The sequence below is a fragment of the Pholcus phalangioides genome, unplaced genomic scaffold (genome assembly GCF_987345545.1).
Source record: "Pholcus phalangioides strain wild (caught in Gottingen) unplaced genomic scaffold, Ppha-v1.0 ptg000015l_1, whole genome shotgun sequence".
In the NCBI taxonomy this organism is placed as follows: domain Eukaryota; kingdom Metazoa; phylum Arthropoda; class Arachnida; order Araneae; family Pholcidae; genus Pholcus; species Pholcus phalangioides.
Window position 1 is genome coordinate 60940029 of NW_028301608.1, and position 15662 is coordinate 60955690.

At 38.0% G+C, this 15662-nt stretch overlaps 1 protein-coding gene across 1 annotated transcript; it reads left to right on the plus strand.

Moving 5' to 3' along the window:
- The first annotated feature begins 12579 nt into the window (after positions 1-12579).
- Positions 12580-14940, plus strand: LOC149076404 (uncharacterized). Its single transcript, XM_089242241.1, has one exon. The coding sequence runs from the start codon at positions 12580-12582 to the stop codon at positions 14938-14940; it is 2361 nt and encodes a 786-aa protein (XP_089098367.1).
- The last annotated feature ends 722 nt before the right edge of the window (positions 14941-15662 follow it).

Genomic DNA, 15662 nt, shown 5'->3' on the forward strand with positions numbered 1-15662 from the left:
GGTCAGAAAAATCTTTCTGTTGACCACTGGCTCAAGCCTCTGCCCCCACCCCCATCTCACTCTTAGTTTTTAACTACTGTATATTTCCATATTTTTACTTTCGTCACTTTCCGTTGGTGGGTAGTCGTCACGAGCAGTGAATTAGTGCACCAGAGAGAGCTCTCGGCACGTGGCTTCGAAAAGCCACGAACCGAGAGAAATTCATTGTTATTTAACGGAACCCTCGTTGACCTTTGAGCTGAGCATGAAACCAAATGTTGTATTCGTTCGTCTTCATTCATTATGCACAAAAACAAATCAATTATCCTGGATCGTGAATCGTAGGAGTGCGATGTATGACATTAATTCTATTATATTGAACGAGTTCCTCGGTTAAATGAAATAAACAGGGTTACGTAATTCAGTTATTATATATAGAAAACTTTTTCTGCTATTGAATTTGATGTCTTTTGCATTTTGTGTCGCTCTGGTTAATTACGGGTAGTACGGTGAAAGTGTTCGATATAACGAGTACAGCTTATCTGCTTAACACCTGGGCCAAAACTGACTATTAAAAAAAATTGTTTATAGATTTGTGTTTATATTGTACAGGGTCTTTATAATTCAAAGAGATTAGGGGGGGGGACGGCATTCAAGTATTACGTCAGCATCCGGGGGGGGGGCAGTTTCGGATTTGATGACTTTTGATGGGTGGGGTTGAATGATGCTTGTACGTCATTAACAACTAAAAATATGAAATATTCTTAATGATATCTTCACTTTTTGTATTTTTGTATGTATTTATTTACTAATCCCCAGAAAAAATTGACCACGCGTTGTGTGGGGCCACGTTGCGCCATAGTCAAGATCAGCCATGTCCGCAATAATTCCACCATCACATTAGTAGCTGAATAATAGGGAAATACTCGAAATCGCTCAAATGGTTGTTTTTAAGCCATTGACTTTCACCTTTGAAGACCGAACACACCAAGCTTCCCATCTTGGAGAGATATCGGAGCGTTCCCGAAGGATGGGTGTATCCTGAAACTTTTATTAGAAACAACGGAACATAGCCACCTCAGACGAAGACAACAAAAAAATAAATTGTTATAATCATCTTGGAACATCAGCAATCGTAAATCTGATATCATATAACAGATAAGTAAAATATAAACAATCTACGCCACTGGGCAATCAAAATTGACTGATTAACATTTCTGGAATTCAGAGGAAGCATGATGAAGAAGAAGACAGCTCGGTAATTCGCCCCAACTAGGAACGGCAATTTAATCAGAGCCGCCCTAAGGAGTGTGCGACTGGTCCGTCGGTCGCACCGAGTTCCGCTCTCACGGTGAATTACGGACGCTTTCATCAATTCTCAAATTATTTTTCATTACTTCTGAATTTCCATTAGTGCTTTAATCTGTTTCTTTCAATTATTTTCAATTTATCAATTCTGAAATTTTCATTAGTTTCAGGAATTGTTTCCTCCAATTAGTTTAAAAAAAAAGCTGAATTTTCATCAATTTTCGTGTTAATTTACAATTAATTGTACGTTAAATTTTTTTGTATGGATATTTCTCATCATTCCTGTATAATTTGGAACAATGAATGCCGATTCCCCTCTCCCACAAAATTTGTCAAATCGGGGGCAAAGGGGGTCGGCCTAAACATTTTTAATATGCCTGCGTCTCGTAAGGACAGCCCTGACCTATGGCACTCTATTGATTTATGCTCAAAACTTGAACATCACAAACTAAAAATATAGTGTGTTCATTCTGTAATCATGTGAAAAATTATCACTGTACATACACTTCATAACAAAGTTCACTACAGCAATGGCAGACGGTGGAGGTGAGAGTAACTATATACGTATATTTTCAAAGGGCAGTCGAATCAGGGGGCGTACGCAGGATCGACCTTTCGAGGGGACACAAAGAGCTTACGGGGAAGGGCACAATGAATTTCTTGGAGGAAAAATTTGAGTCATAAGCCTTCGCCTTCAAATAGCATTGAAATTAAAAGAAATCTACTATAATAGCATATTAGTTAAAGGTATTTTCTCGCTTTCGATATTTTAATTAAAAAAAAAAATGTTTGGATCAAAAAATTCTGATTGTTCTTAGGGGGGGGGGGCAGACACGAGCCCTCTATGCACCCCTCCCGCGTACGCCTCTGATCCCAATATGCAGGATTGGGGGGCATAGCTAATGAAATTTTTCTAACTAGGGGCGGTGAAGGGAATCAAAAATGACTTAGAATCTACTGACGTAAGACTTGAATGATCCTTTGCGGTGGCTGGCCAGGGCTTATTTGACCGGAACTCGCAATTTAAAGTCGATTTCGGAAACGGCTGAGTAAATCTTTCTAAGAAAAACTTTCAGATCAATAGAAAAATGCTAACGAACCCATAAAGCTACGGAATTTCATCACATTTACGGTGATTATGTATAATGTTCAGGCCGTATTGATAAATATGATAAATCACCAATGAATTACTCAAAAATTCAACCGGACATTTTAAATAACCTTCAGTTTATAGAATGATGAATGCGATGGGTAATGTTGTTTTTCTTTGCACATGTTGGTGCATGGTGGAAGAAACCAACATTACAAAACAATAATTTTCATGTTTTCAACATTTATTTTAATTTGGTTTTATGGAAAAATACGTATACTGCGCGAATCACTAACGGGCAAACTAATAAACTGATCAAATGAAGAGAAAACGGAGGTGTTAGGTTTTCCCATATTTATCAAACTTACCAATATCATTTGGGGATTATGCATAATCACCGGTAAAAATTGATAAATGTTGCAAAATTTATCAAACTTACAGAAATGATTAGTGGTTATGCATAGTTACCGATTAATCATTTTAACTGAAAATACACAGTGTATTTTAATCACGTTGATAATTATTTGAAGAAAAAAAAAACCAAGACAAATACGAGTCGTAACGTATATAGACGGACGATCAATGCATTATGCTATCACGAGAGATAATTAATGAGTTACCATTCCTGAAGATGACGATTACTTTTGTTTCATTATGAAATAACGTAAAAAATATAATAATGTTACTCTTGTTGTTTTATACGGATAAGTAATGGCCTCATCCTTTACCCTTCTTTATGTTTGAAAAATAATGAATTAACACCTGAAAATCAAGATAAAAATTGAGATAATTGTTTCTAATACATATTTGTCATGTTTTTTTTATCATACGTATATCCTCCGCAGTGGATTATCCATAACTCGTAATTAATCTTTAGTACAATAAGTTTTATAAACCAAACGATTATTAATTGTCTATGCTTCTGTTTAATAACAGTTCAAGTCTTTTCAACGGCCACCCACTGCTAAATACGCCCACGATCACAAAATTCCAATATCGGTTACGTAATCTTTTCATAACAGTGTTGAAAAGGTTAAACTCGATTGCATAAAAAAGAAAAAGAAAAAAATGAAGCAACTTTGCAACTCTTTAGCTCCACGGAACTCCTTTTCATCCTATTGTCCGCATGTCCTGCTTCGGCGGATACGTTATGATTAATGTACGCTGGATTTACATTCTCTCTCTTATATGATCATCTCCATCTACTATTCTTTTATCCTTTGTATGTGATGAAGTTTTAGGAAGGCAGGAATCGGAGAACTTGACTTTTTTTTTTTTGTTACTTTTTCTTGCTTGTACAGACAAACAACGCTCGCGTGAGCATTTAACTATTGTTTGCTCAGATGAAAATGCTGTCTATAGTACAGTGAAGAACAACAGATAGAAGCAAAAGAAAAATCCCTAGTGGTGCAGTTATATCGAATTCACCCACATCTCTGGATGTCTGCGCAATCGAAACGTGAATCTCTTTCTCTCAATGGTAGAAAGACAGATTTTAAAGTCGACCTAGTATATCTTTTAGTTGAGTCAGCGCATAGTTCAATATCTCTCTGCGATGTCATTTGACTAGTTATGAAATGTCACAAAAGCAAATGGAATCGCATTCTGAACAGTCTACGCAAAATCGAGTGAAAGATAATCTCTTGATCTCAACAGATCAGTTATTCAATAATGGAGAACTTGTGGGTGGAAATTAATATTTCTCTCTTCCTTCTGTTCCATATAAGTGGATCGATAACTTGCATCCTGAAAGTGACACGTTTTTAGCCGATTGAATTTTGCTTTTCGAACAATCAGTGGACAGAGTTGTGAAAAAATATCTCTGAGAAAATCGGAAGTACCTCCATGGCATTGTTTATCACAATCAGAGTAATTGTTGATGAAAAGGTTAATAAAGTTCAAGAATCATTCTGATAAAGAGAGAGAGAGAGAGAATTGCATTGAATTATGTTCTTTGGTGATCAATCTGCATCAATATTTAATTAAGAAGAAGAAATTAATCTCTTCGTCAATATTTCGATGTTTTGCATTCCTGAAGATTGATTCATTCTTTATTATCATTCTTATTCACAATTAATTTTACAATAATATTAACGACTGAAAAGTATGATTTTTCTTATTACAAAATACTAAATGTTGATAAGAAATCAGTTTAAATTTGATATACTTTTATCAAGTGTACATGACGCGTGTGACTCCGCCTTTAACACTAATGATATTTGGGAAAATTCTTAATTTAATGAAATCACAAAAAAAATTTGAGGCCATGAAAAATCGAGCTCAACCACATTTATCACAAGTAATTTAAGAGTATATACATGAGAAACACATAGATTACTATCCAACCGCACATGCACTTCGTACGCATTCCTCTGCGGAATTTCTAACGAACCGGTAATGCAAGAACGTGTTGTGCGAGTATATGTATATGCATGGCCCTAACGTATTTGTGTTGTCGGAGTTGTGCTTCTTTCGTGTTCTTGCTGATGCTGCCATCTGTGTTTCATATTTGGGAGTGGAGATGGTAAATGCATACTTACATAACATTTTTATGTTATGTAAGTTAAGTATCACGTTGAAGGTCTGCCTGCTCACTGTGGAGAGAGAGTTTTTCAAATAGAAGATCGGCTCCCATTCGCACTCCAGACAAATACACTGTAAACTTGCTTAATGTCTTAAATTGCAACGGTAATATATATTCTTTTATCACGAGTTTATAATTATCTATCTCATTACAGACTTAAGTCTTGAAAATTTAATGAATTCACAGTTTGAATTACCGTAATTTCTCGTAATAAAGCCGTGGCTTATACAACTTGTGAGGATATTTCTCAACTCTTACGGCTAATTTAAAGCCGCGTGGCTGATACAATATTTATTTTCTTGGTATTCTAGCTTTGGGGGAATGCAATGGATTTTTGTGAGCATTTTCACTTCAAAAGAACATTTATTCAGCATTTTTAAACGATTTTCAGGGAATCAATTAATTGATTTCATATAAAAAATTAAATTTAAACTGAATAAAATTCAACAAGTTACAATACAAATAACAGCTATAATAATAAATAATACGCCATAAAAGTTAAACCATGCAAAAAATATAGTGCTTGTAAAACAAAAACATGTAAAAGTTTTTGAATTTTTTTTTATTGGTTGATTATGAAACTTACGAATAAAAAGCTGCGGCGTTTCTATGAAAATTTTCTATTCTCTTCGTTCCCCCTTTTTCTTGGTGTGGCTTATTTACCGGAAATAACGGTTGATTATGGCAACTGACGTGATTATGACAATTTTTCATTCAGAGGAAATTTTCAAATTTCATTCAAATTCAACTCATCGAGATAATTACTGAATTCCATTCGGATTGGGATCAATTATGAATTTCATTTTTTAATATCAAATCACGTAGTCGATTGTCCTATTTATAGTTTTAATGCAGAACGGCAGAGAATTGTTGTGAATTAATAAATTCAATTTATGCGACTTCAGACAGCACCTCATTTAACTGATATAATTTTTAACATTAAAATGTTTACGATAGTTCCTGCGATAATATTGTACATTGAATATATGTTCGGCGGAAGTACCAGAGACCGAACAATAAATTGGGCAATTTGACTGAGGAGGCACGTGTTGGTCGTTACGCGTATCGAAAGAATGCGCTAACAAAGAGCATTACTGTTAATAATAATGAAGTACGCAATAATGTTATAGAGCTTGTGCTCGTGACAGGAAGCCAGCGATCATCGTCCGTCATCGAAGAAATCGGTTGTAGCTCGAATATTTTTTTCTTTTTTCACGCTTTATGGATGAGAGCAATTTTTTGTGAAGGGATTTCACTTTATAAAAATGACAATGTGTCACCGGATATCAGTGAACGCATGAATTGCCGCCGCTGCTATAATACGTGTGATATCGAGCGACGAAGGTGTTGAGACGATGTACTCGCTGCTCCCATCAGATACGTACGCGTACGGTTTCAATAATTATTGACCACATTCCCCCCCAGAATTATTTTTTTTATTCACTACATATGATTTCAAACCTTTCAAAAATACGCACTGGAAATATTTACAACAAGATTTTTTTTTCGTATTTAAGATGTCAAGATGTGAGATCAGAACCTCTAAAATATTTTAAAAACTGCTCAAGTGTAAGAGGGACTTTAATTTCTATTGTATGTAGAAATAGACTTACTGATATGTCTTACAGCAGACTTTATAGGGTTACAAATTAAAAATACCATTGCATATTAGAATGCCTGCGGCCTCGACATTCGAGTGGTTGGAGGCTAGCCTCTCACTGTGCAGGTCTGGGTTCGGGCATGGATATCTACTAATACTAACAAATTCCCTGGACAAATCACATGAATGTCTTAGGAATACGTGATGATTACATTAAAAAAAAATAAGCTAGTGATGGTAGTGACGGTTCAGATACGGCTCGCTTAGAGGTTCTATCCGGTCCCGACACGTAGTTTTAAAATAGTGATATCAAAATTTTCAATTTCAATGTTTCGAAAAAAAATTCAATTAAGGGCATAGTTCCATTTTTTGCATATGCGTATTTATGTTATATGCCCTAATAAATATTCATAAAATTATTAAAATTATACTCATCTATTTTCGCAGTTGTAAAGGAAAAATCATTGTCTCATTTGTACTGAAACCGTGGCAGTCTTCAAAGAATACTACGAAATGTGCTGCCACTACACTTCTAAGCATAAAAATTCCAACTACGAATCAATGCCAGAATATGCCCCGCCCACCACCATTTTTTCTTTTTTGGCCCGCTCCTAAAAACAATTTGCCCGTCACTGGCATAAGCCATGATTTGTCAGACATGTGATTTTGTATCACTCTGTATCGGTTAGAAATGTTACTTCAAATCATAAACATCCATCAGTTCTGGAGTCAACATCTTTCGAGTGTCATATATGCTCAACCCATGGCCAGCTTGCCAAATATGACCCTAGAAGACGCCTAATTCTACCCCATCACGTCCCACCTAATTTTGTAAAATTGAACTAAATAATTGTTCTTACAAAGTATTGTTTAATTTTTTTTTTTTCAAATGTGATAATGATTCAACAGTGGTTATCCCACGTTGCGGCCTTTCACTGTAGTTTCTACTATGGATGGCAAACTGGCTTCAGTTATATATATAAAATTGAATCAGAACCCAGCGTAGATAAGTCTCCTGTAAAAAGATTATCTTGGTTTTTATCAACATTTCCATTATACTGTATAGAAATATATAAAAAACTGAAAATCGTGAACTATCGTCGATGATTTGTTAACCATTCATTCGTTTGTGGTCTACGATTGATTGCCAAACCTTCGCGAAGTGGTCAGCTACACGTTTCAAAGTCTACTAAGTGGCCCGCATTCTCGAAAATGCTGAGCACACCTGGCCGTTGTCCATCATAAGAGAGAATGAAAATTTTCATAATGGTATCAACTCAAAATAATGGTATCAACAGCTATGCTGATTTAAATTTCAGCATGTATGAGCATAACGCTATAACCCATACTTCAGTTCGCTCTATAATAAAGAGTGTCGATCGATACCTCAAGAATACAAAATATCGTGCTCAAGCGCTGGGCACTCTTCAAAGCAGTGCTTACGGGCAACAAAAGTTGATGAATATTAAGAAAAAAATTAATTGATAATTTCTGATAAATTGTCGTATTCACAACCTATGTTTAATTGTCAGTTATTCATATGTGTATCCATCTCTCTCTCTCTCTCTCTCCTTGGAGAATCTGTCACACAATTTAACTAGTGTGCAACAAGAAACGCAGACAAATAGTTATTATTCCTATCTAATCCTCTCTTGAACAAGCAATGTGTGATGAACTAACTATATACAAGACATCATTAGTAAACCATTTATAGAAGCATTTCCTTCACCACGTCCACGAAAACAAAATTGACGCTTATTCAAATTTGTTCTCGGGTATTTATTAATAGTCATTCATGTCCGAAGAAAGTTTTTTTTTACTTTTGAAAATAAATGAAAGCGATGTATACATATGCTATAACCATAATTATACAAGTTATTTGCACCAAATTCAGCACCGTGAAGTGAAGATGATTTTCGGACATCTAAAGCGGAAATATTCAGCATTCAAGATCACTCTGTCAATCGTGATTGAGCAGACGCTTATGTTATGAATACCAAGTAATCCTTCCCAGACAAAGGATTGTTGAAGCAATAGAAGAGGACAACGATTATGAAACTGCTCAAGCATTTTACGAACAGCACCAAACGCTCCATTTACTGGTGTTTGATTCTGAAATGCATCGTGTGGATGATGTTATGAGTTATGTAGAGGAAAGAAAACGGATTAATATCGAATGTGAATTTGAAAGTGAATCCATGAAATTTCTCTTATTCTTGGAATAAGGCTTAAAAAAAAACATGAGCGTAAGGGCAGCCGATTCATACGTTAAGTTTTTGTTTCGAAAAACACAATCTGAAAGATATTGATTATGTAAATTTATCGTATAGTTTTCGTTTCTCATGCAAATTTCATCACTATCGTGTGACTAACGATGGAGAGCTTGTGATGCTTATCTCTCCGGTCGATATTTCCTATTCTATGCTATCTGTGTCTGGGGAAGAGACTACGAATCAAACTTACATACAGGGTGTTTCAAAAAGAACAGGGTGTTTCATCCAATTTAAAAAGATCATAACTATTCAGCTTTCAATCCGTTTTGATCGAATAATATATAGGTAGAAAGAGGGAAATCTCGAGTTTCACGCTGTTGCCGACAGGTAGCGCTAACGCTCTTCCTTCGGCCGCCACTTCAGTTTTTGTCAAGATTGGCTTTTCCCACAGTTAGAAACCGATTCGGATGATTTCATTTTCCAGCAGGACGGGGCACTAACACACTGGAGCTTGGACGTTCGAGAATTTTTGAACAATCACATTCCTAAACGATGGGTCAGCCGTACTGGACATGACGATTCAGTTGAACATTACTGGCTTCCAAGATCTCCGGACCTCACAGTGTATGAATTCTTCTTGTGGGGGTTTATAAAAGACTATGATTACGTGCTTCCCCCCTTCCAGCTACACCAGCCGAACTGAAGATACGCATAACAGCAGCAGTCGTGGAAGCAGTGGATGCAAACATGCTCGCAAAAGTTTGGGACGAATTTGACTACCATATAGACATATGCCGTGCATTCCAAGGTGGAAATATTGAGCAACTTTTATTTGGTTTGTAAAAAAACGTTATGATTAGCCATGTAATATGAAAAATAATCGTAAGTGTCTATGTTCAATATTTATTGTAATATACGCATTTCAAATCGGGTGATTCTTTTTGAAACACCCTGTACTATTAATATTTCTCTAAATAAAATATTACGTACAATATTCCATTGAAATAGAGCTCGTTATCAAACTGATTTTCGTTTTAATCTCAACAAATTAAGTATGGTTAAAATATTATTGTTTCTTTACCACCCCATTCTTTGTTCCCACCTAAAATTGTCACCCCTCCTACATTTTGCTGCCTGGGGCAGTTCTCCCCGCCCCCTCTAGTTCCGGCTCTGCCTTAGAGGTATTTTATTAGCGTAACCTCTCTGCCCAAATTCCGGCTCTGCCCAAATAACGTTTAGTACTCAGATATGTCATTCATGCTAAAAGGGGTTGTATAGTTAATAAAATAAAAAATAACTTTATACAACTCCTGTGTGCACCAAAACCCAGTTAGAAAGTTGTTGCTCTGTCTCCTGATGCCAACAAAAAAAAAAATCCATATTTCCAAGTGGATTATTCACTGAGATATTTAAATTCAAAAAACAGAGAGAAGTTAGGAGAAAAAAAAACAGCGGTAAATGAGAGTAAAAAACGGTTTTTTTCACATTTAATTCTACTTTTTCCCAACTTTCCTCCGTTTTCGAATTCAAATGAAAATATCCCTTTAATTTAACCACTTTAAAAGGGGTTTTGCCCATACATGGTTACACTACACGTATTTTGACATGAAAATTAAATTAAATTAAAATAAGTGCGAAGAAGATAGAAAAATAATTTTTTTACCGGCTTTGTGTTAATGTTTCCTTTCTTCATATTTATCAACATGTGCAAACATCACCAACATTACCGATCAAATATATCATCCCGGACTGAGTTCATGCTTAATGTCCGGACAAATTTAAATAATTGATTGACGATTCATCAAACTCACCAATAGGAAGCGGTGATTATATATAATCACCGGTGGATGTGATAAATGGACAATATTTATTAAACTTACCAAAAAAGTGAGGACGATTATACATAATCACAGGATTTATTACATTTACCGTAAAATATTCTGTAATTCTGAGAAGAAGAAAAAAGATGATCACCCCGATCTATCGAGTTTTCAAACAGAATCGCCCATCACGTAAAATATAAGAATACAAAACACTGATATTGATGTTTTAAAAAATTCTTGTTTGAAAAAGATGAACTATTTTTCATGGTTTTTCCGAAAGTATACTTTTTGCCTTCAACTATTTTATCCTCTTCTATAACATGTTGTTTCTCAAAAGTGAGTTGCAACCATTACTTCATGATAACGTATCGGGGGCGAAAGAGCCTCCCGGTGAATTGATCTCACCCTGAAAAATACTTTCAGACACAATGAAAAAAAAAAGGAATTTTTTTTTCACCTTCCCTTAAAATAAGACAGTGTTTATACTTTTTCCTGCCGGTGGCTGGGATTAACCTGATTCCACACAAAACAAAAGAAAGCTAATATTTTTTTTCCCCATCCCACTAGAAAACATTTCAACTTTCTACTGAAGATGGAGGGGAAAAAAAAAACTTTATTCGAGGATTAATATTCAAGATATCGGTTGGATGAGCATATCGTTAAAAAAAGAAAGTTTAACACTGCAAAATTGCCATTTCGAAAAAAATTTTGAATGTTCGTTCTTTCTCTTAATCATATGATGATGATGATGAGATCAATTCACCGATGTGTGAAGAATCCACTCGGTAATAATGGAGTTGTTCGGAACACTCCGAGTGTCAACCAGCATTAGTAATGCAATAACTTCCGCTCTTAATGAATTAAACATTCTTTAAACCCCTAGTATATAGTTTTATGTGGAGATAACAAATTACGGATTTTCCGTGAAACAAAAAAAAAATTAATTTGTTGTTTCATGATCTCTCACGGTTGAGAAAACTGAATAAAATACTGTATCCTAATATTTTGAATACATATACAGGAGTGTGGGGGGGGGGGGGGTGATTCCATAATTCCCGTTGCCGCTTTTAACTGGCGAACCGATCCTAGAGGCATACTTTCAACTTTCAATTAGAAAAAGTATCCAAATAACGTGCAGAACTCAGATACCTTATTCATATTGCATTTTATAGTCATTAAAATGAAAATAATTAACTTTTTATACGGATACCGTGTCCTCAGAAACCTAATTAGAAAGTTTTTTCTTGTCTCCCCTGGGGGCCAACAAAGGAAATTCCCCTTTTTTGTCTATAATTTTCACTGAGATATCTGAATTCAAAAATCAGAGAAAAGTTGAGAAAGAGAACAGCAAAACAAACGGACAACGTTTTTTTTGCGTCATTCATTCTTTCCCAATTTTTCTCTAATTTTTGAATTCGAATATCTTAAGCGAATGTTGCACTTGGAAACACGGAACTCGTTTTGTTGGCCTCAGGAGAGAGAAAGCAACTGCTTTCTAATTGGAAATTAGAGGACTGTGTGAACCGTATAAAAATTCAACTCTTTTTTTTTATTTTAGTAACTATAAAATCTCTTGCAATATGAATGACGTATCTGAGTTTTACACGTTATTTGGATACTTCTTCCAATTGAAAGTATGCATCTAGGATTAACGGTTCACCAGTAAAAAATGGCAAGGGAAGTTATGGAATCAACCTGTATATTTTACATATACAGGGTGATTCCATAATAGGAGAATATCACATTCCGGAAGTCATTGCTGAGGCCCAAGAATAATTGTGACCCGACAGTTTTTTGCCCATTTCGGTATTAGCCTAGCTCTGACGAATTTTTCAAATACAAATACAACGCCACAACAGGCAAATTGCCCAACGAGGTGGCTGACTTAAGAACATCATGGATCCCCGAGCCATTTTTGGAAGGCCCTACCTACTACTGCTACACCACAAAAAGCGCCAGGCCCAGATGGGATAACAATACCAATGCTCAAAAAGATTCACGAGGAATACCCGGAATTGCTCACTGAGTTATATAACAAGTGCCTGGATCTGGGTAGCATACCGACGATCTTCAAGATTGGAAAGATAGTATTGATACCCAAGCCAGGGAAGGAACAAGAAAAGTTGGAATCGTACCGCCCGGTGACACTACTATCCCATACGGGAAAAATTCTGGAAAGAATACTGGTGACTAGGACTGTCTATCATCTGGACAGGAAAAAATTCTTGCATCCAAACCAGTACGGATTCCGGATGGGGAGGTCGGCGGACGAGGCGTTGTGTGATATAATAGACAGTCTACGAGAAAGAAGAGTGAGACAAGAACATACGGTATTAATATCAGCTGACATCAAGGGGGCATTCGATGCTCTTCGTTACAGAAATCTCCGGAAAATAATCCAGCAACTCCCGATACCAACAGAGCTGAAGCTGACACTGAAAGCTCTCTTGAAGGGCCGAAAAGTTCTGATGGAGGTAGAAGGAGAGATAGTGGAGCATGCACAGACAAGAGGATGCCCACAGGGATCATGCTCTGGCCCCCTCATGTGGAATATAACGATGGATGCGCTGCTAAAAGAAAGGTGGGGGGAGGGGGTCAGAGTACAAGCGTTCGCAGACGACCTACTGCTGTTAATCTCGGAGCCCAGATGGGATGATGTAGAGGAAACAGTTGGAGAAGCGCTGGAGACAATTGCAACATGGATGGATCGGAACGACCTAGAGCCAGCACTCGACAAAAGTGGTTACATGTGGTTTAGCACACGAGACAAGCGACCTAAAATCAGGATGAGAAACCAAAGACTCACATGGAGAAAAGAAATGAAATACCTTGGGGTGCTTATCGACAGCGACCTGGATTGGATTCCACATCTTCGACAGCAAGGAAAGAAGGCCAACGCAAACCTACAGAAGATGATGGCCATAGCAGGTCCAAGATGGGGAATTAACCAGAGGATGAGGAGAGTGCTCTATGACCAGGTGGCAACCAAGACAGTAACGTATGGAGCAGCTGCGTGGTACGCTAGCCCGACAGAGAAAATGAAAAGACAGCTTGATACCATCCAAAGAGGGTTCCTGTTCTTTATGACAAGGGCGTATCACAAAATATCGACGGCGGCAATGCAGAGCATAGCAGGAGTACCCCCCCTGAGTTTGTATACCGACTTCGTATGCAAATCAGCGAGAATATCCAGACTCAACAGAAGGGTGACAGTTGCAGAAAGGCTGATAGTACCAGAGGAGGTGGAAGGAAGAGCTATAGGATGGGGCGACCACCCAGCTAACGAAATCCAGGAGCAACAGGTCGTAACGACGGAGCGAGAAGAAGCCATCTCATACGAGGGAAGGACAATATTTACGGATGGGTCCAAGACGGATAGTGGAACAGGAGCAGCGTACGTGGAGTATCAAGGGGGTGAAAGAGTCAAGTCCTGGAGAGAGAAACTGAGAGAGGGATGCACGGTATTTCAAGCAGAGCTGTGGGCGATCCGAAAAGCAATGGAACAACGGGAGGATAATTTGGAGAAGATGACCATATATTCAGACAGTAAATCAAGCTTGGAAGCTATCAGGGACCCTTTAACAAGACACGAAGATGCTAGAGCCATGAGAAGAATACTGAAAGAGAGGAGGAATGTCGCACTGATGTGGGTGAGAGGCCATGTGGGAGAACGTGGAAACGAGGAGGCAGATCAGTTGGCGCGGGAAGCGACGAAACTGGAGACAACGTCCCAGGAGAAGAAGATCGCTGCGGCAACGGTCAAAAGAATAATTAAGGGGCAGACAATAGTGGAATGGCAGAAGCAATGGAATGATCCAAAAACAAACGGACGGCTTATTCATAGAGTCATCCCAAAAGTCCAGTGGAAAGAACGTTACTGGAGTAGGGAAAAGACAATCTTCTTCTCGGGCCATGGACCGTTTCCCACCAACTTCAAGCGTTTCAAAATTTCCGACAACGAGCAATGTATATGCGGAGGAGTGGGAAGTCCAATTCACTTTGCTACGGAATGTGTCCACACCAGTCGTTTCCACTTAGTTAAGCCACGGCCGCAACTGGAGAACGAGTGGTTTAAAAGAATGGCCAAGAATGATGAGGCACTCGGGAAAATCAAGGAACTGGTCGGCTTTCTGGAAGAGAGTATGGAGTGGCTCCATAATAAACGGACGGGAGCAGCAGATCGAGCGACGAGCCCACCTGCACCCAGGAGAAGGAGTGAGAGAATCAGAAGGCGTCAGGAGACAGAACAGGAGACGGGACGACAGGGAGAAGAAGAATGGACTGAGGAGGAAAGCGAAGATCAAGAGGCAGACGATCCAGGCTCCGACTCCGACTTCCAATGAGGACGAGGCGAAGAAGGAGGAAGTCACGAATTAGTATTTAATTAGATAAGGGTGTCAGGCAGTTGAATGCATACAGTCGCTTTCGTGGCCCGGGGTATTTGGGGGGGGGGACACGCTCATACTTCCGGCACAACTCAATCGGTAGTAAATTGCCTATGGCGATAGACCGGAGTTGTGCTCGGTTTGAATGAATGAATGAATGCTACACCACACATGCACGCCCACCCGCGGAACCCCCAACGAATCGGTACATGCGGGAATGTGCGTGTACGTGTAGTGAAACCTGACGTGAAGTTTTTTGTTTCTCTGTAATGCTTGTTATGTGTAGTGCTGCCATCTGCCACCAGTTTTTCTAACTATGAGTGAAGTGTTACGATTGAATGATTTATCGTTGTAGAACTGTTGCTCTCTGTGGCGAGACTTTTTAACGGGGAGATCGGCTCACATTTGCGCCTTGAAGTTGGGAACCACAGAAAACCAACTTCAGCCGACCGCCACTGTGGGGTTCGAACCCGGATCCTCGCATCGCGAGTCCGTCACTATAACCACTCGACCACCACAGCGGCGAACATTAGGCAAACATTTATTAACTTTTGGTCACAAATCGAGAATTTATCATATGAACCCGGTGAATATGACAAATCGTCAATTAATCAACTTAATTAACTCAACATATCTATAGTCAAGGATGGTGAATTCGAACTCGAATGGTAATATTCGTT